This window comes from Oryx dammah, unplaced genomic scaffold (assembly GCF_014754425.2).
Source record: "Oryx dammah isolate SB20612 unplaced genomic scaffold, SCBI_Odam_1.1 HiC_scaffold_28, whole genome shotgun sequence".
NCBI lineage: Eukaryota > Metazoa > Chordata > Mammalia > Artiodactyla > Bovidae > Oryx > Oryx dammah.
This window is the reverse complement of record NW_024070212.1, coordinates 107,525,011-107,547,889: the sequence shown is the minus strand read 5'-3', so window position 1 is coordinate 107,547,889 and position 22,879 is coordinate 107,525,011. Positions and strand designations below refer to the sequence as shown.

General features: G+C 37.7%; 1 protein-coding gene and 1 pseudogene across 5 annotated transcripts in view; both read left to right on the top strand.

Annotated features, from left to right (window-relative positions):
* The window catches only part of AGO3 (argonaute RISC catalytic component 3), a 127,940-nt gene extending 114,661 nt beyond the window's left edge, over nucleotides 1–13,279 (top strand). For all 5 annotated transcript variants that reach the window (XM_040231610.1, XM_040231609.1, XM_040231611.1 and 2 more), the window contains one exon: nucleotides 325–13,279. In XM_040231610.1, the coding sequence (XP_040087544.1) occupies nucleotides 325–433 (109 nt within the window). In that variant the 3' untranslated portion in view covers nucleotides 434–13,279. The remainder of the gene's footprint in view (nucleotides 1–324) is intronic.
* On the top strand, nucleotides 6,158–17,640 carry LOC120856612 (annotated as a pseudogene).
* Nucleotides 17,641–22,879: the final 5,239 nt, after the last annotated feature.

The window sequence follows — 22,879 nt, the reverse complement described above, 5'->3', positions numbered from 1 at the left end:
GGCTTATTAGTAATAGTGTGATGTAGTGATTTTGTTGCTTTACCATTAGTTCAGGGAAGAGATTATCAGTAATAAAAGTGATATATTCAGACAAAATTGTAGGATGTCTTGGATTTGCTTCTAAGTAATCCTGGGGAGGTGAGAAAAGTAAGCCAGAATTGGCGTCAAGTTCATAATTATTGAAACTAGATGACAGACATGTCAGAGTTCACTACCCTGGCCTCTTCGTTTTTAATTTTAAAAAATTTTCTACAAATAATATTCTTCAGAATTATTACATCAGAATAGGGATTGGTTTTGTGCTCATTGCCGCTTTCCTTACAGTGCTGAAGGAAGTCACGTTTCAGGACAGAGCAATGGACGAGATCCACAAGCTCTCGCCAAGGCTGTACAGATTCACCAAGATACCTTACGCACAATGTACTTTGCTTAAAAAGTCTAAGGATATTCTCTGAGAGGAAGAACTGGAAGATGAATCGACATGCAACTTATGTTTCCAGTGGAGTCAGCTGGGTGAGGATGCCTCCAGCCATACAGAAACCAACACTGCATGGGGGCCAGGGTCTGATTTTATGTTGATGCAGGAAGATTGTTTACTTCATCGAGGAACACAGCACCATTATGCAATATGAAACCAGCCAACTGCTTTTTTGTGCGGTCTCCTGTAGGAAGTATCGCGGTTGTTTTGTTTTCACTTTCTTGTAGTCTAACCCTTTTAATGCCTTTACCTCAAGTTGCTTGGCAGCACAACTCTTTGCAAAAAAAAAAAAAGTAAAGAAAAAGTAAATGAAGGTTTTTTTTTTTTTTTTAAAAAAAACTACACCTATATGAATAATCAAAGTGATTGTTCACAATGATGTGTGCAAAAAAATTAATGTGCATTCATGTATTCTTGTAAAAGTTATCTGTATATTTTACATATATACATGCATACTGCATATGCATATATATCTAGATCTACACTGATAGTAGATATACATGCATCTCTGTATATATTTTATAGTTCATTCCATTGGGGAACCGCCTTTCCCTTTTATTATTCTCCCACCGCCATTGTCATTTTTCTCTCTACCTCCCTTGCCACAGTTTTTTTCCCTGATGCTACCAGTGACATTCAAATATTCATGTATCTGGTTCATTTGAATATGAAGCATGGCAAACTAGATTTTTATTTTGCACACCCTACTCCTGTCTCTTGTCTCACACACAATTTTGAGTCCTCAACTCTTGGTATTGCTTTCCTAAGAAACAAAATTATTTTATATATACATATATATATATAAAATATGGTTTTGTGAGAGTGAATGTCTGCCCCCTCCAGCCCTCAGCTTACATTTGCCATTTGTGCAATGTGTACATAAGCAGTAGCACCTAAACTATTCTTTTTCTTTAGTGAATTTGTTAAAGCTGCTATTAAAAAAAAAACAAAAAACGTCAAAAGTTGTAACTCTCTCTATAACTGATGCTACTATTCTAAAGTCTTCTGTTTCTATGTGTTATACATGGAAATCCCTTAAAGCTTTTATAAAGGGCAAATGTTTTACATGATTGGAATCGTGTAGGGTTGAGGTCTCTGAAATTGGGTAGAGAGAAGGGGTTGTTGAAGTTTCTTTTAATTTTTTTTGCTAGTTTACTTGCTGCCTCTCATACCTTAATGTGATTTTCATATATATATTTTTATATATATGTGTTGTATATATAAACATATATGTATGTGTTTTGAAGTATAGCTTCCTTTTCTTTTATATTTATTAGAATAGTGCTTTAATAATTATAGAATCGTATTGGCAACATCTTTTATAGAAATATAATCATGTTTATTTTAAGAACTGACAATTTGTTTTTGCTCTCTTTTAGTGCAATAAGCAGTTTTAAAAGAAAGCTGTGTCTGTTTTACATCTTTACCACAAATCGTGGGAGAAACAGGCACCTCCATAATTTTAAAAGGGCAAAGTAATATAGCCTTAATTTCAGAAGGAAAGTTTTATAATTTTTAAGTTTAAAGCATGTCTTATAAAAATCATTATGAAAATGACGGAAGTTAAATTTCATAAATGAGTCTTGACCTTGAATATTAGAAATAAAGTTGAAGAACTTTGATTTAATTAATGACAATGACTAGGTTAAGATATAGAAGACATTTAAATTTTTGAAAAGAGCTCATGTTTGTTGAAGAATCATACTGGTAAGCTGCCAGTTTTCATTTACTAAAACGAGTCAGGAAAATATAAAATGATATTTTTAAAACTTTATTTGCTTATTTATCACTAGTGTAACTTTCCTTTTAAAATTAGGGAGATGGTGACAAAGGAAGTTAGGACTTTGATCATTTGGAATGAGTTAAATCACTGAAATGTTGAAAAACTTTTTTGCAGAACTTTTGTTTTATTAACTTCACTTTAAGATCTTAAAAAATACTATAAAGCTGTCAAAACCGAGTTTATCAGTAACCTTGGATTCAAGGGAGCTTTGCACTTTGTAACTCATGAAAATTGCATTTAAAAATTTTTTTTTTTTTGCACTGGTTCAGAGTGTAGATATTATAGATTGTTTCCAGTGGGCATTGTTGTTAACCTTTCAGAATTCCATCTGCACATGAAAACAAATGGATTAGCTCTTTAGTTTCTCTCTTACCTATTATCCACGTAATGCCAATTTACTGTATTTTGAGCCTAAAATCTGAGCCCATGTCCTCCAACAGGTATGAAATCTTTTGTCCCCCTGCCAGAAAATTAAGAAAGTACTGTATTTTGTATGTTTATTATATTGAAGTTGCTGAGATGCAATTTACAACACTGTTTCAAAGCTCTTTACATAATGTAATATCTGTATAGTATATACATTTTTCTCCCAACCGCCTCTCCTCCTCCAAAAAATGTCTATAAAGGTTGTATTTTTTTTTAAACATTGAAATTTCACTGAATATAATCCAGAACATAGACAGGAGAAGGAAATAGTATATCTTAGATGGTAAAAACCTGATGGTGTATGTTTGCTCAGTATGAGTAAAACATCTTCCTTTATCAGTGAGAGTTTCACAGATTCATGTGGGAGACTTTAGGGCCTAGGGAAGAACTGTAGATCATTTTCCCGTTTACCTGCTTTACCTAATTTCAGTCACCTAGTCTCACATGTGCTAAAGTAAAGCCCACAATTTAAATCTATTTAGAAGGACTTTTACAGAGGAAGAAAAAAATTTTTTAACATAAAGCTTTACCTTTGAAATGAGTTCTTTATAGGGTGCTCTTAGAGTTTCAACATTGCTGGTTTAAAGTTGCTTAACTTGAAAGAATATGTATAGTATATTTATATTTTGCTTACTAACAAATTGGTGTATCAAACTTAATTATAAGAAACTTTGTGCTTAGAATTTTAAGATAAAAGACTAAATGGCACATATTTTTTGAAATTTGTTTTAATTGTTGTACTTATGGTGTAGAATCACTGATCTTTTTTATTTAAAAAAAAAGGAGAAAAAAAAAAGATTGTTTTGAGTTTAAATGGTCATGAAACTCAACAGTGACCTTTCTGTTCCTGCCCTTGCTCACTAACTATACAAACAGTGAATGCTAAATTTCTCTCTGCTGTTTTCTGTGATATATGAGTGACTTTAAAATGTCAGTCCCAGCAACTGGTGTAATAGATTTTCATGTGAAGAATTGGGAGCTTAATGTATATTCTGGATGGCAAATATGTAAAGCGCTGATACGTGTTTATATTACAGTATCAAGTTAATGGCATTGAGGACCATGCATGTATAATACTGTAGCTGCTATATTTATTTGATGAAGTAGAGTCTGACAGTTACTGCACTAAACAGTAAGGACATGAGCAGGATTCAAGGCTGGTGTTAAACTTTTTTTTTTTTTTTCCTAAATAAGATTAAGAACATGAAATAGCAAGATAACAAAGGGTGCTGCCAATTTAGGTTCAATTTAATGTCAGGATACTCTTCCTTTGTTTTAGAAATATGGATTTTTACTTTAAGAGTTTTGAAAAAGGGTACCTCAGCCTCCTTAGTACTGGTTTTTGGCTTATTTTCACAGACATACAGATGCCCTTTATTTTTTTCTTAATATTTACCTTTTAACACATTTCTCAGAAAAAGTATTTGTCTATGAAAATCTTCCTGGTTATAACCTATTAATTTATTTATCTTTCTTGAAGAGAGCCTAGGTGGGATTCTAGTAGGAGTATACTAGGTGTTTTAGAAGGCACTTGATACAGATTCATCTCTTCCTTCTAGCATGGAGACTCCTAGCCTTCTAAACACCTATACTAGTAGTTTTCCAAACTATAATAGGTTCTCTAATGACCCACCACTGCCTGAAGTTTACTATATATTCTCTAATGGATTTTAGTATGACAGACCTCATGACAGGGTTTGCTCTGTCTAGGAAAATAAAAGCTGAGTTGCCATTCCTTAGAAATGATTGACAGAGGATCTCAGTGTTTAAGGAAAAGAATCCCAGTAATAAATCTGAAGGATCTGTTTCTGATGAATTATAGACTAGGAGTTAGAGACTCTTATCCAAGAAATTTTGTGGGTATTTGATTCAGAGGCCAATATGAATTTACCATAGGTAGTGATTTTTATGAAATTCATGAAGCTAGCCACTTGGATGCAGCTAGAATATTTTGTAGTCTTGCTATTAAAACTTGATAGTGATGTTTTTCCAAGAGGCTTAACTGACAGGTCTGTGTAAATTTTATTCAGTATCATTAAACCTGGTTTAAATAGTTATTTTAATTCATCTTCTTAGATGTTTTCCTGTTGAATACTTTTTAAAGACAAGTTGGCCACTAACAGTAACTTGCTACTTAAATTATCTTTTATGAATTATCAGTCAAGCTGTAAAAAGACACCATTGGACTGGTATCTTTATTTTGGCTTTTTTAATCCTTTTCATTCCTTTTGAGAATTCGTGGATATCCTAAAGCTTCAATAATAATACTTGCGAGACTTTATACCAAGTGAGACCTTTGTGAGTGGCAGTATAACCCTGACTCTAGAGTCTGTCTGTATTTTCCTTTTCTCCTCTCATTTGATCATATAAAGCACTTTGTGATTCTATAGGAGTCGAAAAGCAAAGAATAATGTGTAAAATCAGTACATAGATGGGAAAGTGAGAATTTTCTCCAAAAAAATCATTAAAAAATATTCCTACTTATACTAAGAACATTTTTGATCAGTGGCAATACTAGAAATGATACTGTGATTAGTGAAACCTAAGCTGACTCACAGGAAGAAAAATTCAGCCCCTCTCTCTCTCTCTCTCTATATATATATATATACACATATGGCCTCAAAGGGAAAAATATTTTTTACTTTTTCCTGCTTTTAAAAGTGGTACATTTCAGTTTATAGTTTTCCATGTTGATCAAAATAATTTCTTTTAACTGAGATACAGTGGTCAAAGCTTGTACTAATATTATCTACAACTAGTTGAATTTTATTTTTCTTTACCCATCAAAGATAGTGCTCTATATTTTTACATTGTTGTAAGAATATTTTGCTCTTGAAGTATGGAAACTAAAGATTTTAATTTGAATTAAAGATATAAGGTTAATAAATTTCATATGGAGGGTTAAGATTTACCAATGAGAAGCCCTCTTGAAGTATCAGGTAGCCAACAGAATGACAAAATTAAGATGCTATCGAATCATCCAGCCAGCCATTGGTCTCCCTTCCTTTTTGAAATCAATATCTGAGGTAACCAAACTCTAATGTTGTATCTATGTTAGGGTATCATTAAAGCAAAGATGTTCTTCAGGGTAGATGCTGAATTAAATTTTTAAATCATTTTTTAAAGCAAGGCGGTTCTTAGAAAGTGCCTTTTCAGAAGATGGTGCTGTAGACTTTTATTTTTCAAATAGCATGAGGCTAAAAATTTAAAAGATAAATTATTTTAGAACTCCAAGAGTATGACCGTTTCATATAAATAATGTTATTTGTTGTCCTGAATCTGGTCCAAGGGAACCAAATATAGCTTTTATTCATTAAGGTATCTAAGTAAATGCTCACCAAATGTATTTTGTAGGTTTAAAAACACAGTTTTTAACAGAATTAACCCTTTCAGTTCTCAGCTGTGTTGAAGGTAATCTATATGGCACATAAAACAGCGAGTTTGCTTAACTTTTTAGCAAGGGTACGAGTATGGTAGTAAACCCCCAAAGTCAATGGTAATTTGCCAGAAATTATGTGATAGGCTACCCTCTCCCCCCTCCAGCATATTGACCCTTTTGTAAATATCTATTGGTGGCCTTTTCTAATTACTCCTCATTAAAGAAGACTGCATATAAAGATAGAGCCAACTCACCAAGGAAATAGGAAAAGTAAAATGATTATTTCTCTCTCTTTAGGGAAATGTTTTCTCTTTCAGGCAGCAGGATATATTCTAAATGTCTCCCACTTTTTTTCTAGCATAGATGAGAAATGATGACAGTGCATCTATACGATTGGTTAATTAGAAATAGAGCATGGAAAAATTAGGCTTTGGAGGAAATAAGTAAAAGGAAGGATAATAGCAGAATTATTCCTACTGGTTGGAAATTTAGTAATCTATCAGAAGGCAATTTTCCCCTGAACTAGAAGTAGGAAACAGCAGTAAATGATCACCTAACCAGTTCTTGCTTGTGAACTTGGTGAGCACTCTTCCAGAAAAGAACAGACTTAAAAACCAGACAGAAGAACACCGCACCTCAGTAACCTTGTATGCTGCATTATGTAATGATAGTGAAGTCATATTGATTGTTTGGAGTGTACTATGTCTGTCTGCAAATATACATGCACGGTAAACTTTCATTTTTTATAATGTCATAATAGCAATTATGGGTTTATTTTTTTAATATTAATTTTTCTATTGTGATGTTTGTATTTATTGACAATTTGTGTGCAACTTTTATATTTTGCTTAGATATTGGTTTTAAGGTATTTTATTTTTATAGATATTTCTAGCTTTTCCTCTTTCTTTGTAATATCAGCTAAGATAAGATGGAATGTTAACATACCAACCAAACTACTAATTCCATAAACTCTAGAGTTTGGATTTTTACCAATAAACCATTAACACTATTTTCTAACTTAGAATATTTAATGTTGTTTATATAGTGGGCATTAAAAAAGACAGTCTTTAGACAGATTTCTAAATGTGGAGGGGAAGTGGAACTTTCCTATAAGTTAGATTTCCTTCCCTTAAGTATCTAACTAACAGACTGGATTGATTTCATCTGATCTGCAGATTGGTGCCAGCTTGTTACACTTCTTTTTCTAACTTCAGCTGCAGTTGAAACTGCTTAAATGGTTACATCATTCAGCATTAGGATTATGATACCATTTTTATAGACCTGGAAAACAAATAGCAAATGATCCAGAAGTCAGTGATAATTGACTTTGAAATGGGGTGTCCCCTCCCCTGCCATAATTATATTATATGGAAGGTTTGCTACCCTGATCTTTTTTCTACTGTGCTTTTAAAATTGTTTTAACCCTACCATACTTTTAAAGTTGTTTCACAGAGTTTAAATAGCTAAACTTAAAGACTGATTAATACTGTATTTCAGCTAGTTAAACATTTAAGCAATAATTACAAATTTGAATTAATTGGAGGACAGTTAAAAGTATCATTATATAATATTAATTTCAAGTGTAATATAGTCACTTTAGTTTCCTAGTGAATCAGTTCAGTTCAGTCGCTCAGTCGTGTCCAGCTCTTGGTGACCCCATGGACGAAGAGATCAAGATTATTTGTATTGACATTAACTTTTTATAAAGGTACATGAAAAAAAGTGAATTCTTTTAAATGGATAAAACATTTCCATTGTATTTTTACACAGTGAATTTTCTTGGTAAGCCAATTTTTTTCTGTAAGAGATTAAAAGATAAACTTGATCTCACCCTCTGAGCTTTAAATTCTAATTTATCAGGGTTTAATGTATGACATTTTGCCATACTATATTCTTTCACTGAGAAGGGTAAATGAGAAAGTTTCAAGTAATTATAATCAGAAAAATGTTATTTTTATATTATGTGAAACAACAATTTAAAATGAATCAGTGTGTGATTTCATATAGATGTTAGTTATTATCACTTTTCCCCCACATTTTTGCCAGTTTCAGTGGGTTTTTAAATATTCATAGTACACTAAGCTACTTCCTTTACCTTGATATCAAGTAGTAATTGAAGGTTGGTATCCGGGAGTTGGTGATGGGCAGGGAGGCCTGGCGTGCTGTGGTTCATGGGGTCGCAAAGAGTTGGACACGACTGAGCGACTGAACTGAACTGAACTGAACTGATTCTGATTATAGGAGTTTGTTGATACAAAAAAACTAAATATGTTTTGAGCAGTCAGATATATTTTTGTTGCAAGTATATGCTCCCCTCTTAAGGATATTTATTGTGGTCATAATTTTAATAGTTTTATTCATTATGCTTCAACATTGCCCTAGGTTGGCAGGCATATAATTCTTGTAGGCCAATATTTTAAGGCAGCTTTAAGAAGAAGTCCTCCTTTGTTTCTTTTTTTCCTTCCAAAAGCTCTTGGGAACCTGACATATAGAGCTTATTTCGCTCTTTATGGGTGGCTCCATAAATCAGGGTACCTAGCATCAGTGCTGAATTACCATGCTGAAGTACTGGGTGACGTGCTCAAGCTTAGAGTCACCTCTTAGAGCTGTCATGAATAGTCTTATGTGAGTAGGAAACAGGAATATTGATCATTAGAACTTTGCTTTTTTGTGTGATATTTTATTTCTAAAAATTGATTATATGCAAATCTACAATGTTATGTTTTAAGTTTAAAAGGCCGTGCCAGAGACTAGAGAGAGAGATTACTCTGGTATTTAGAGCCTAAAACTTTCCAGCTTTATTTACTTCATGGCTTTAGTTGGAAGGACAAACAAAAATCCTTTAATTTGGCCCTTTATTTTTAGAACCAAAGAAGGGGGGACTTTTCTACAAAAAGTGTTGCAGGTGTGATAGGAGATCTTTGTGAAGAAGTGGCCTAGTGGGTTTGTGAGAGTACGTAGTAAGGGGGGAAATGAGGAAAAGGAAAAAAAGGTCTCTTTGCTGGAATCCTTTTGGACAGAAACCTTAAATTGTTTGATACTTACCTGTTTCTCACAGTCACATTGTAAAAGAAGAACTCTTGTTATTTGAACCTGAGAAAGTGTCACTGTGAACTAAATGCATTTTATGTTGGTTGTTGTCCCAGATCTAAAAGTACATCTCTCGTCATTAGAGACGTTGCTTCTGAATTGTAATTTTAAAATGAAGTATTTTTCTTAAATAGAGCCACAACATTGCTATCAACAAAGCTTCTCCAGCTTTTCCCTTTATATAGAAAACACAAAGCAGAACCTTCCCAGATAAGGTAGTCTTTCCTGTAAAAAAAAAAATATATTTTTCGATAAAAGATTTGGGGAAAACACTGGTAGGCTGTGATGAAGAGGGAATTTTGCCTAACATAGACAGTCCAGCCAGGTTAATGGATACAGTTTGATCCCAGGGAGTTTAACAAGAGGAACCTTTGGTAGCAGGTAAACATTTGGTTTTGGTAGCAACAGGCTTGGATCTCTGGTGGTGACTAACTGCGAGTATCTCCCTGTTTCATAGAAAGGAAAGAGAATGATCTCATAGTGCTGATGATGACCCTGCATGTGCTATTTTTCTAATTCAGGAATCAGGTCTAGCAAGCACTAACCAAAATCTAATACTTTGTCCCCGTAAGATTATGAAAAAGATTTCCAGGAGCTTTCTCATTTCTTAGCCCAGAGTACAACCGTTCTCCTCTTTAAAAAAGAAAGAATAAGGATTTAGAGGCAGTTTATACAGAATTCTGCTTTGAGTAAATGTCTTTAAAATGCTTTGGAAAGAAAGATCACATACCACAAGTTATGGCTTGATTGAGAGGCTCCCTGAATACTGTTTTCATGTTTGGATTCTAAAGCTTTTTCTTTGACATACCATTCTTTGATTTACTTGAGTGCCGTCATTCTGTTTGGGGATGTTGTCAGTGTCTTATCCCATTTCTGAATCGTGCAGTTCTCTCTCCTCCCCCTTACAGACACACACAAACACACACACTATTAAAAGGGGGAGGGATAAAAGAAAAAAGATAATAAGAATCATTAGAATGTAACTTTAGTTAATAATGATAGAGAGAAATCCTAACTTGGTTAAATGAGAACCAAGATTGAAAGTGTTAGTGCAGCAGCTATTCTCTGTCCATAAAGGTTTTTGCTACCTGTAGAGTGATAATGTGTACAGAATATGTATCTGAAAGAGGATGTTATAGCAAAGTAATAGAGAAAATTATTCTTGAAAGTAACATTTCAGTTTTTGGCAACAGTGATGCCCATATTCTTAAGGAAAATTAATGTGTAGCTTCTGGTTTTAATGAATCAGACTCTGATTTAAACATCAGAAGATTTGTAACTGATTCGGACATGTCACCTTAAATATATAAAAATTATATTAAATGAATACTTAAGACTATTATGTCCTCTTAATTTACATATTACTTCAGACTTTAGTTCTGTAGATATATCTCTCACCTATATGCCTCTTAGTGTGTGCAAAGTTCCATATTAAAATTTTTTTAAATTCATTTTATAGTCAAACCTGAACTATAAAGGAGAAAGCAAAATAAGTTTCAAATACCAGAACTTTTAGAAGATCACAACTGGAAAAAGATGGTTGAGAGCTCGTTGCCTTTGAGGGTAGTGAAAGTGTTAGTCGCTCAGTCAGGTCCGACTCTTTGCACCCCCATGGACTGTAGCCCACGAGCCTCCTGTCCATGGAATTCTCCAGGCAAGAATACTGGAGTTGGTAGCCATTCCCTTCCCCAGGGGATCTTAAAGACCTCTAAAACTTGAGCTAAGACTTGGAGTTTAGCTCTACCACTGATTTGCTCTGTGTCCTTAGATTTGCTTAATCTCTTCATGCCTAGGTTCTTGTAAAATGGTATTGATAACACCTGCCCTCATCTCCCTCACAAAGTAGTTCTAAGATTAGGATGATGTTTGTGACAGTGCTTGAGTTCTCCAAAAGAAAAGCGATTCAGAGGTTCAAGATAAAAGAATATTGTTGTATGAAGTGTTCATTTCCAGTTTGCCCCTATGAAAGTATCTTTAGTTACCACCCTGGATCATTTTATCAAACAAATGTAAGAGAAACCGCGGCTTTATCATGGTATGGTGTTCGCCTACAAACGTACCCTGTTCATTTCTTCCCTGCCAGCTATCACACAGGTTGAATTTTTCTTTATAATCATTTTTGGAAAAAGTGCAACTCCAAAAACCAAACTCCTTTCTGTGGTGCTATGGCAGCTGTGATTGTATTTCGAGTTAGATCAATGTGATGAAACCATCAGATAATCAAAACTTAACTAACTTTGCCTTTTGCCTTCAGGCATTTTTGCTGTGGATTGGCATCAGAGGCTGTTGCACAACCAGATAGTTATCCATTTGTTATCCATTTGTTTTCCCTTTGTTTCTTGCAGATCTTTTTGTACCTTTTTTGGAGTACGGGGTTAGGTTTTAAGAAGGAAAGTGCTTCTTTCACTTAACACTTCACAGAGTTGACCTTGCTTTCCAATCACCATGTACCTGTAAAAAATCATATTAAAAGGGTTTTTTTCTTCATTTAAATTGAGTTCGGAGCATCTGCAGGTGATTTTAGGCAGCCTGTTGGTGTCTGACCCAGTTATCTTTATGGATTGTGGGCGGAACCTTACATTTTTACAGACTTACCCACTTTCCTAGGGGTAAGGGTCTCCTGTTTCTAGGAAAAAAACAAAGGGCACATCACCACAGGTTGTATAAGCAATTCCTTTGCTTGTTTGTTTTGTTAAGAAATAAAGGATGCATTTGAGGTACACAGGGTATGAATGCATTCAACATTTATTTTTTATTTCTATAGATGCTGATCTCCCCTTCTTGCAGGCAGTTTGAGCTTTTAGCTCATCACTAACATGGGTGACATCTGCCTTAGTTTTATAGGATAAAGTTGGGGAGGTTCATGCTTGGAAAATGAACAAAAAAAATCCACCTTGCTGGGTGAGATAGCTGAGAACATTGGATATTTCAGGAATACTTTTAAACAGTTTTTGCTATAATGTGTAGCTTTAATATCTGTCTTCAGTTATAGACCCATGAAAGTATTACTGTATCTTGTGAATAAAGGTCATTCTTGTGGACTGTATGGATGCATTCATAGGCTGTGGGAAGCAGTGGTGTGTGTGTGTCCGTGTGTGTGTAAATATTCTATGTTTATAACACTGTGTATTACATAAGTTTATATAGAAAAAATGTGTTTCTTTAATGTTTGGGGGGACTAAAATTGTAATATAACCATTCCAGTGTAATCTGACCACTCACTCTAGACAACATTTATACTACACACAGATACACACCCCTAAAGCGTGGCTAACTGCTCCCACTTTAGATAATTGCTGCTTTTTTTAAAACCCAAAATAATGGAGGAAGAAATAGCACTCTTTTTAAAGGGGCTTTTCTGAAAAGTAAAATGTAAATATAGGACGTGGGGAGGGTGGGGCCATCTGCCTGCAGATGGACAAATAGCCTTTTAAATTTTACTTTTTAACCATCTTAACCGTGTGTGCCTATTTGTACTGCAGATGTGAAATATTTGGGGGGGTTAATATCAGTATGTTTTGAAACTGAATTATTACATAAAATCAGAGTAACCTCTTTCTCCATCCTCCTTTTCCACACTGACTATTCTTGCCAAATATTTCTACCGAAACCAAGTTTCAGCATGGTAAAACGATGGACACTCAAACCTCCTTCTTCATCTTCCGTATCCTGTCTTACACCCAGTCTGGCCTTATATTTTTTTGTTGGCTTTTCATAAGTAAGAACAATTTACTGTAGTTTTAGTTTAGTTTTGAGACTGCAGAATTTCAAAATGTTTATCTATAAGCCTTCCTTTGTTAATGTTCGGTTACACAGTCATATTAGTTAAAACAGTGGAGTCAGTGGAGTGAGTCTGAGTTCGTAATATGCTGTAAGATAAAATCTTCACTGATATTAAACTTGATGGCTGCCTGTTATTAAGAGGAAATTGGATTACATGGTGGGTGGGAGCTAATCTATGATATATATGTAATCACTGTATAATTAGAAACACCAAATGTTGAGTCCTATCACTGTGTACTTGGGGGCCACTGTGTACTTTGGATATGGTTTTCATTTTAATTCCTTGAAGACTGTATGTCATTAAGACAAGCAGAAGGCAAATAAAGTTTTTAAACAAAAATGCTTTGGTGGGGGGTATTTAAATTATGTTCCCAAAAAAATCTTTACTACAAAAAACCTAGGGTTGAGATTGAGACGCTTCAAGCCGCTTTTTAAGCAGTTCAGTCACTTACAATATTTTATGTTAAAGAAATTGTCATAATTCTTTCTGAGCCAAACTGTCACTAAAGTGTCCTGTGACAGAACCACTCCTCTTTTTTCTGCCATTCTCTGTATTGGAAGAGTTCTATGTTGTATTTGTTTTTAATCCTTGATTTTAAAATATTAATGGTTTTAGTGTTGCTTAGCATCAGTTTGAAGTGTAACTTTCACTAATAACTGCAATAAAAAGCAAAGCTTTGCTCCAAACTTTCTGTTGGTGTGTGTTCTTCATTACTGCACTTTAGACTTAGGAGTTAGGGTGAAAGAGTAGAAAGAATTTAGGCTTTAAGAATCATAAAGTCCTGAATTCTAGACAAGTTCCTTGATGCTTCTAAATAATAGTACGGCTGTTGGGATATTCAATGAGTTAGTAGTTGGAAAGTACTTAATAGTGCTGGGCATGCAGATAGAACTCAGGGGTTAAAGAGGTTCTCCCTGGGGACTTTCCCAATGGTCCAGTGGCTAAGACTGTGTTTCCACTGCAAGGGGCACTCAGGTTTGACCCCTGGTCAAGGAAGTTATGCATGTCAAAAAAAACCCAACTCTGATGGGTCTGGAGCTCCATAGCGGGGAAATAAAGAGATGTAAAATACAATTTAAAAACTTTCTCCCCCAAGACGTTGGGTCTCTTATACTCTCCTTCCTTTATTTAAATAATAGACACTGGGTGGGGTGGAAAGAGGAGTAAGCAAGAAGTCAGGCTTGCAAACTGCCAAGCGGTGAAAGAACTTAATAGGTAGGAGAAACAGAAATGAATTGGAGAAATCTTCACAGGCCCAGAAGTATTGGATACACAGCCCAGGGACGATATGCGAGACAACACTGGACTGAAATTTTGAGAACAACTCTCAACAGTCATGACCGCATGACCTCAGCTATATTACTTCTCATTTCATAATTGAAGTTAATAGACTAAACTCAGAGGTCTCAAGTTGGCCGCCAGTTTCGGTCTGCAAATAATTCGTGTTCAGTTTTGAAAATATTTTTATTGGTTGCTAACATTTAAAAGTTGGCGATGGACAGAGAAGCCTGGTGTGCTGCAGTCCATGGGGTCGCAAAGAGTCGGACACGACTGGGCTACTGAACTGACTGAACATTTAAAAAATCAGAAGATCTCACATAAAAATCCCTTCCAACATAAAGCGATTCATCAGTTTCACTACTGCTTCAGAGCCCTTTCACAGCTGCCACAAGGGGAAGCTCAGGAGTGGCTGTCCCCTTTGGATGGAGCTGACTCCACAGCCCCCCATCACTCTTTGCCCAGTCTGCAAATGGTTGACTCAAAGGAACCCTAGCAGGACCTGAGGCCTCCAACCAAGCAGGAATCCCTATAAGAATGAGCTCCTTACCTAGGAGGAACTCAACTACTTTGAAGGATTCCAACCTAAATATTAAAAACTTGTTCCTTCTTTATATGTTTACCCTATTTATGTTCTCCAGAACATCAGAGAATTCAGTCTGATGCCATCTTGCTATTATGTATCCTGCACCCCAGGCTTCCCCCACCTCCATGTCCCCAGACTCAGTGCAACCGTTGTGTTCTTGAAGGATCTTGTTACTGATGCTGAAGAAGCACAGGTTACCTTAACTAACAAATGCTGATGGGTTGAGTTTCTTTAACTATGTGTGTCAGCTGTTAAGTTTGACAAATAGAAGAAAATTACTCTAATGTCAATCTTGCCCCCAAACCACTGATATAAGTTCAGAAAACATCAATAACTATACCCAGATTCATACACTTAAATGGGGGAAATATGTGTAACAGTGATGCTAAGGCATGCTCTGATAAGTCAGGCTGTAGTGCCTGGAAAATCCCATGGACGGAGGAGCCTGGTGGGCTGCAGTCCGTGGGGTCACTTAAGAGTCAGACACGACTGAGCAACTTCACTTTGACTTTTCACTTTCATGCCTTGGAGAAGGAAATGGCAACCCACTCCAGTGTTCTTGCCTGGAGAATCCCAGGGATGGGGGAGCCTGGTGGGCTGCCATCTATGGGGTCGCACAGCGTCGGACACGACAAGCGACTTGGCAGCAGCAGCAGCAGCAGTGAACATAATGAAAAAGTGAAAGTGTGTCACTCAGTTATGTCCAACTCTTTGCGACCTCATGGGCTGTAGCCCTCCAGGCTTCTCTGTCCATGGAATTCTCCAGGCAAGAATACTAGAGTGGGTAGCCTTCCCCTTCTCCAGGGCATCTTCCTGACCCAGGGATTGAACCCAAGTCTCCTGCCTTGCAGGCAGATGCAGATTCTTTACCATCCGAGCCACCAGAGAAGCCTGGTAGCATACACAAGTGTACCAGAAAATCATGACGGTTATCTCGGCAGACAGTAATCAACCGATTGTTCTGACTGATTAATAAGACAGGCTGAACTGGACAGACCAAGTCACCTATTCTATTAAAATCCAGCTGCTTGAAACTTTCTTCAGAGAAAAGGGTGCTCAGAGCACTACAGTAAGACCTACAGAAGTGAGGTGGTCATCTAAGGAAAATTCCAAGGCGGTTTTTCATTGTTGGAGGGGAGCTGTACATCTTGAGCTCTTAAGTTCTCATAGTTTCCATGTTTCAGTCCTTTGATCATTTGACAAATTCTTTGGCTGCTGAGACTTGCACAGCTTGCAGCTGCTTTAAGGACATTAATTAGGTTAATCTGTCAGTGCCAAGAGAGGACAGGATCATTTTTACAATGTTTGATGAAATGTTTCTATCATAAAGGACAGGAAGCTTTAGTTTTTATCTGTTGAAAAAAAGATGGCTATTTTCCTACCTTGTCACTTTTGTTACTTCTGTAGTTTCTACAGTCGATAAAGACCTTTGCAATGCCTTTATAGAGCAGCACTTTTCTCATCCTATTCTCCATTAAAATATTTTCCTTTAAGAATAATGCTTGGGTTCACTTATTTAAAAAGAAAAGCAGACATATTCATGGCTTATGAATTATGAAACTTTATATGATGTCTGATTCTCAGCTGAAACAAATTATTAATAGACTTTTTCGCTAACTGACCTCAGAAACAGCCCAGTTCAAGGACACTTGCAACTGCTAACTGTACAGTATTACTCTACTGCAGCATAAAGTACTCTTTGCTGCTAGATGGAATTTGCACATGATGTTGCAAAAACCGAAACCAAAAACATCAGAATAGTGTCCATGCTTTACTCAACAAGATTTCAGTCACAACGTCATTCGGATGGTCTTCATTTGTAATTTTGCTTTGGCTGTGCTGGGTCTTTGTTGCTGCATACGCTTTTCTCTAGTTGCATTGCAAGAGCTTCTCACTGAGGAGGCTTCTCTTACTGTGGCACGCAGGCTCTAGGGTGTGTGGGTTTCAGTAGTTGTAGCGCAGAGGTTCAGTAGGTTCGGCTCCCTGGCTCTAGAGTACAGGCTCAGCGGTTGTGGCGCAGGTACTTGGTTGCTCTGTGACATGTGGGATCTTCCCAGACCAGGGACCAATCCCATGTCTCCTGCATTGGCAGGTGGATTCTTTACCACTGAGCCACCAGGGAAGCCCCACTTGCAATATTTTTATACAAATGTAGAATTAAGGTTGCCGAACCATTTTATTAGTTTAATTTTTCTAATTTGTTTTTGTCCTCTTACAAAGATTTTAGGTTACAAAACTGTGCCATTTGTGGTATTCCCTTGAATAGTCTTTTTTTTTTTTTTTTTTTACTATATTGGAAGATGGGTTTTAAATCTTTAATTAAAAAGTATTACTAATATCTATGTTAAGACCCTTTAAAGGAGTGACGGAGCGACTCTCTGGTGGCTGAGTGTCCTCTATGGTGCCTGAGGAGTACAGGCTCTGTTCCTCCAAACACCAGTGGTCAGACCCAGGCATATCTCAGTGTTTGTCCAGGACTGACCACCTCTAGGTTGGTGTGTGGGATACAGGCTGTTCACCCAACATGCAGCCACCATTCTGGATTCAAAGTTGCAGCTCTCCACTAGACTAGTGAGAGGGTTGTCAGTGTTTTGCCCTAAGGCCTACTTCCAGCAGCATGTTTGAATCCTTGCTCTGGGATGGACTGGCTGCAGCTCTCTCTCTTCACAGTCACTGACGCACTGGACAAGTTGTGACTATGTTCCAGCGGATGCATCACAGAATGCTGCCACAGTGGGCTTTTTGGCTCTCAGCTTTCACATTTGCGGGGCTTTGTTATTTCAACCATCATGATGTGGGCATTTATAAAGTCATGGCTATGCTATGGAACCCCTGACCTTCTAGGCTTAATACCTTGAGAACTGATTGTACACCTCCTTGCCTCTGCTCTGTCATGCTCTTCAACTCACAATAAGAAGGCAATAACAGATAAAAGTCCATTGGTGAGACAAATCTCTTAATCACTTGATTTTTTTTTTCAACCTGGTTATTTTGTAACTTTAAAAAATGTATTATTTATTTATTGGCAGCATTGGGTCTTTGTTGCTGTGATCAGGCTTTCTCTAGTTACATTGCATGAGCTTCTGATTCCAGTGGCTTCTCTTGTGGAGTGTGGGCTCAGCAGTGGCACATGGCCTTACTCACTCTGTGGCATGTGGGATCTACCCGGACCGGGAATTGAACCTGTGTCCCCTGCTTTGGCAGGCAGATTATTAACCACTGGACCAAAACCTGGTGATTTTTTTTTAAGTATCTCTTTTTGGAAAAAAAAAAAATTATTTGGCCACATCAGGTCTTAGTTGCAGAACACAGAATCTTCGTTGCCTCTGCGGAATCTTTTGTTGTGGTGTGTGGACTCTCTAGTTATGACACATGGGCTCAGCAATCGTGGTGTGTGGGCTCAGTTGCCTGTAGGGTCTTAGTTCCCCAATCAGGGATTGAACCCGTATCCTCTGCATTGCAAGGCGAATTCTTTACCACTGGACCATCACAGAGATCCCCCTGCTTGTTTTTAGAATATAATCTTTGAAGAAAGATTTGAGAGGAATTGTAACCAAGATTGTCAGACTGAGTTCTGTATGCTGGGGAGTTATTGGGGTATCTCTCAGCTTCTCTTAAGACTCACAGTACAACTAAAGGTTACATATGAGCCTTTGCCTTTTAGCTTATCAAACTCTAAAAGGGAATTCAACTTTATTACTCTCAGTATCTGATCAGACTTCAATACTTGTCCCAGGATGGTAGAGAAAGGGAAAGACTGTTAATTCAAGAGTAAAGACTTTGCAAAAAGTTAGGCAGTGTTTAGTTTTTGCAAATTTCCCAGCCCTGTTCAGCTGATACTAGTTACTGATAGTTACATGCCCGAGGGAAATTTTAAAATTAGAAATGCTGATATTTCACATCACTGATTTCTAAATCCTAGGAAGAAGGGCCTGGAGATTTTCTGAATACTCTGAATATACATAAGTTTCATGTAGGGAAGTGGTCCCTTTAGATATGTTTCAAATTATTACAGATGCTAAACTAAGACTTAATCCTCAAATGTGTTTGCTGCTGCTGCTGCTGCTGCTAAGTCACTTCAGTCGTGTCCGACTCTGTGCGACCCCATAGATGGCAGCCCATTAGGCTCCACCGTCCCTGGAATTCTCCAGGCAAGAACACTGGAGTGGGTTGCCATCTCCTTCTCCAATGCATGAAAGTAAAAAGTTAAAGTGAAGTCGCCCAGTTGTGTCCTACCCCCAGCGTGTTTACTTGCCCTAAAATAATCTGTCCACAAATATAAAATTATAAGTAATAAGTTGTTCTCTCACTGTGGGAATCTCTAATGTGAAGATGAATTCTATGATGATAAAGTCTTTTTTTAAAAATTGCTGTATAATAAAAATTTACTGTAGTCCAAAGAAAGACCCTTTTGGTATTAATTTGAAAATCTACAGAAATCTTCTCATGTAACACTAAATTGTTGTTGCTTGAAAAACATTTTCACAAAGTTCTAACTTTCCTAAAATAGAAATTTCCAGAGGGATGACGAGAGTTTAATAGTAAAATACAACTTTGCTGTCATTTGCCAAGATTAATAAACTATTTAGGACTTAACTTTGATTATCTATATAAAATAGAAGAATGGTAAACAGTTAAACAATGGGGGAGGGGGATCTCCAAATTTGCACTTTGTTTTTCCACTTAAAAGGGTAAAAAGGCTGAAATAGAACCACTTTTAAGATGTTCTATTTTACATTTCTGCATATTGGAAATAACCTGATATTTTAGCATGCCTCCAAACAGAAAATGATGAATAAAATCATCATTCATCCTCTGAATTGTCTTTATTTTCCCCTTGGATTTAAATTTAATCGAAAACCACCTCACAGCAAGACCAAAATAGGAACTACTATTTTGTTAGAAATTGTCCTCTTGAAAGAAAAATTTTAAAAATTTATCTGAACTCTTTCCAGTTAAAAAGTAATAATCATGGAGACATAATCCAGTGTTTAGTTTGTAATATCTACAACCATCAAGAAGCACAATAACGTATTTCAGCAGGAAAGACTTGGGAGATGGAGCACCAAGGATACTCTGTCTGCCTCTAGACACCGGAAGTGCTCTCTAAAGAAAGGGAAGGCTCAGGGAGCGGCACGCTTAGTAAGCTGTGCAAATACACGCCTCCAAGAAAGGCAATACAGGCATCACTTCAGTAACTCGATGCGGGGATGGACACCTTATCAAGACATTTTTCATATTAGAATAAGATCAGCTGACAAAGTGTTAATTAAGGGACTTTCAAACATGGTCCTCTTATGAGAAAAAGTATACACTCTGAGGGTCTTAGTCATTGGAATTCACTAAGTAAGGTAATATATGACATTTACTGGGAGGAGAAAATTGAGAACAGCGAAGATACATACCATAACAGATTTTGAGGGAAAAAACCAGCTTGTTATTACCAAAGCACCGCCTGTCTCCTTTGGCTAAATCTCACTCACTTAAAGAAGTTATGGGTTCATATTCTTCTGCTTCATGTTTGTGTCTCCGCGTTTAAAAAAAAAGTTTCTTGCTTCCTTGTGTAATGTCTCTAGGATCCTTTTTAATTCATGAGAATTCTGAATGGATAGACATGATATTTAATTCTGACGAGAGAAAGCAGCCAACTGAAGAAGATGAGAACTAGACACACACCAGTCACAGACATTATCTTCCTCTTGACAGTGTTCATACGAGAGGTGGCAGCTGCACTTAACAGCACCATCCCCAGAGTAATGCACATATAAAACAGAGAAATGATGTACATTTCTGCTACATACTGAAAGAAATACATGTCTTGAATATAATGTGTCTGTCCTGTGTGAGTTTTGCTTTCAGCAAACGGGGCTCCTCGTATATGAATCCACATTCGACCAGATGACATCAAGATCACAAAACACAGAGCTAAAACCGCCCAAAAATTTTTGCTGAAAATAAATGTCCTCTTCCATTTCAATACATACACAAGTCCACCGATGAGAGTCAAAGATATCCCTAACTTGAAGGGATAGTGAAAATATACAGGCTGTCTGGTTGTGAAATTGCCCATCCATCTCCCAGTTCTGTCGTCTGCCCATGTGAACATATGCTGTGCAGAGATATCCCTTACTTGGAAATTATAAATGTCATCTGCTGTGAATTTACTTTTAGCAGGAAGATGGAGGACAACTGGACCTCCCTTCACCTGGAGCGTTTTAAAGACCTCAGGGCTTTCATCAAAATCCAGCATAGCAAAAAATACCTTGTTGCTGAATGCACTGGAGAACTGCCAGGAACCTGCCAAGATCTGAAATTCTTCAACAGCAAGTTTGCACGGCGCACATGACCTAAACCTCTGGAGGGCAGTAAACATCGCGATAACGGAGTAGTTTCTTGGCTTTTCTAATACAAAGTAGTTGAAGGCGGCAGTGTTCATCCTCATCACCCTGTCTCTCTTAGTCCAGTCCATCAGCTGTCTGACCTTTTCTTCTAACACCTTCTGTCCCTGGTCAGGATGTGCCGAAGCCTCAGGAGTCATGAACATCAAGGCCACCACAGTCAGAGACGCGTGCCAAAGCCACCACCAATCTTCCATATTTGTTGACTTCTTCTGGTTACGTTTCCATATATCTATGCCAAAATCCGATCATTTTTTTCTAACAGTTTGTCCAGGGGTTTATATTTTTCTGTCTTCGCTAATCCTAGTATAAAGAGCTATATCACAAATTTCCATGCATGTCTGGCTATGAGCCAAGTGTTAGAGTTTAGAAAATATTCTGTGGAAAAAAAAATTTTGTGATTAAAGAAGTCTAGGAAATGTTTCCAACCTCAGTCTCTCTGCAGAGTTCCAGACTCACAGTTCTGTCGGCTAGACTGCAGTACCGGATCCACGACAATCACCTCAAACTACTCGAAAGCCAATCTCAGCATCCCCTTGCCTACCAAGCCCTGGGGTCTGTAACCTCTCTTCTGTCTGTGACGCGCTCCCCTCCAGCGCCCCCACCCCCCACCCCACCCCCCGCACCACCACCCCACCCCGCACTCACTGCTGTTTTAAAACTGAGGAGTCCTGTTGGACTCTGCTCTTATCCTCCATCTAAAAAAACCTGAACTTAGCATCTGGAGCAGACGGCCTGAGTTTGGATCCAGGCTCTACCGCTTATCATGTGACCCTGGGCACAGGGTTCCTCACTTCTCTGAGCCTGTTTTCTCGCCGGTAAGACGGTGGTGGTCAGAGCTCCCACCTCCTAGGATCTTTCTGCGCAGCCCGCCGAAGAGCAGCTGGCTGGCAAGCTGAGGCTGGCATCCCTGCCACCCTCTTGCCCAGCGCCACCACTAGAGGCAGTGTGGAGTCGTAACTGAGAGAAGATAGACCTAGGGACCAAACTTTCCATCCTCGCCAGGCTCTTTAGTTGCTGGCGAAAATGGGGGTCATGCCTGCCTCACCTATTAGTTATGTACATTAACGATCAACATTTTCCAATGCCTAAAACGGTCCTGGCACGGTTGAATTTTTTTTCCCTTTCTCCTTTTTAAAGAAACGGTTGAATTGTGAGCATTACTACTTCCAAAACCTCAGTGACATCTCCCAGGGACGTGTTCTCTCCAAATACGATGATCATTCCTTTTATGACGTCAAGTAGATGATGAAATTGTTGGGAAAGATAGGATCAAAAGAACGTGTGTAAATAGTGTTAAATATATACACATTCTGGAAGGATACCTACTGGAGAGTGAGCCTGAGGATGACTTTGGTACCTTTTTTTTTTTCTTTTGCCATGTTGGTGGGTGACCTTTATCAAAATAAAAATGGTTAACTTGTCAATTTAGTGAGTGCCGTATCCTGACGCCCTCCCCCTCCTCGCTGCACTTCCCGCAGCACCAGCCCAGCCGCGCCGCCGGCCCTTTCCTACCTGGAAGGCTTCTGCGCCCCAAAGCCGCCGCCGCCGCCCCAGCGGCGGCCAAGCTAAACAGGCTGGTGGAGGTGAACGGCGCGCGGAGAACGGGGTGCCTAGCAACCGGGGTGCCTAGCAACCGGGGGCGCTTAGCAACCGGGGGCGCTTAGCAACCGGGGG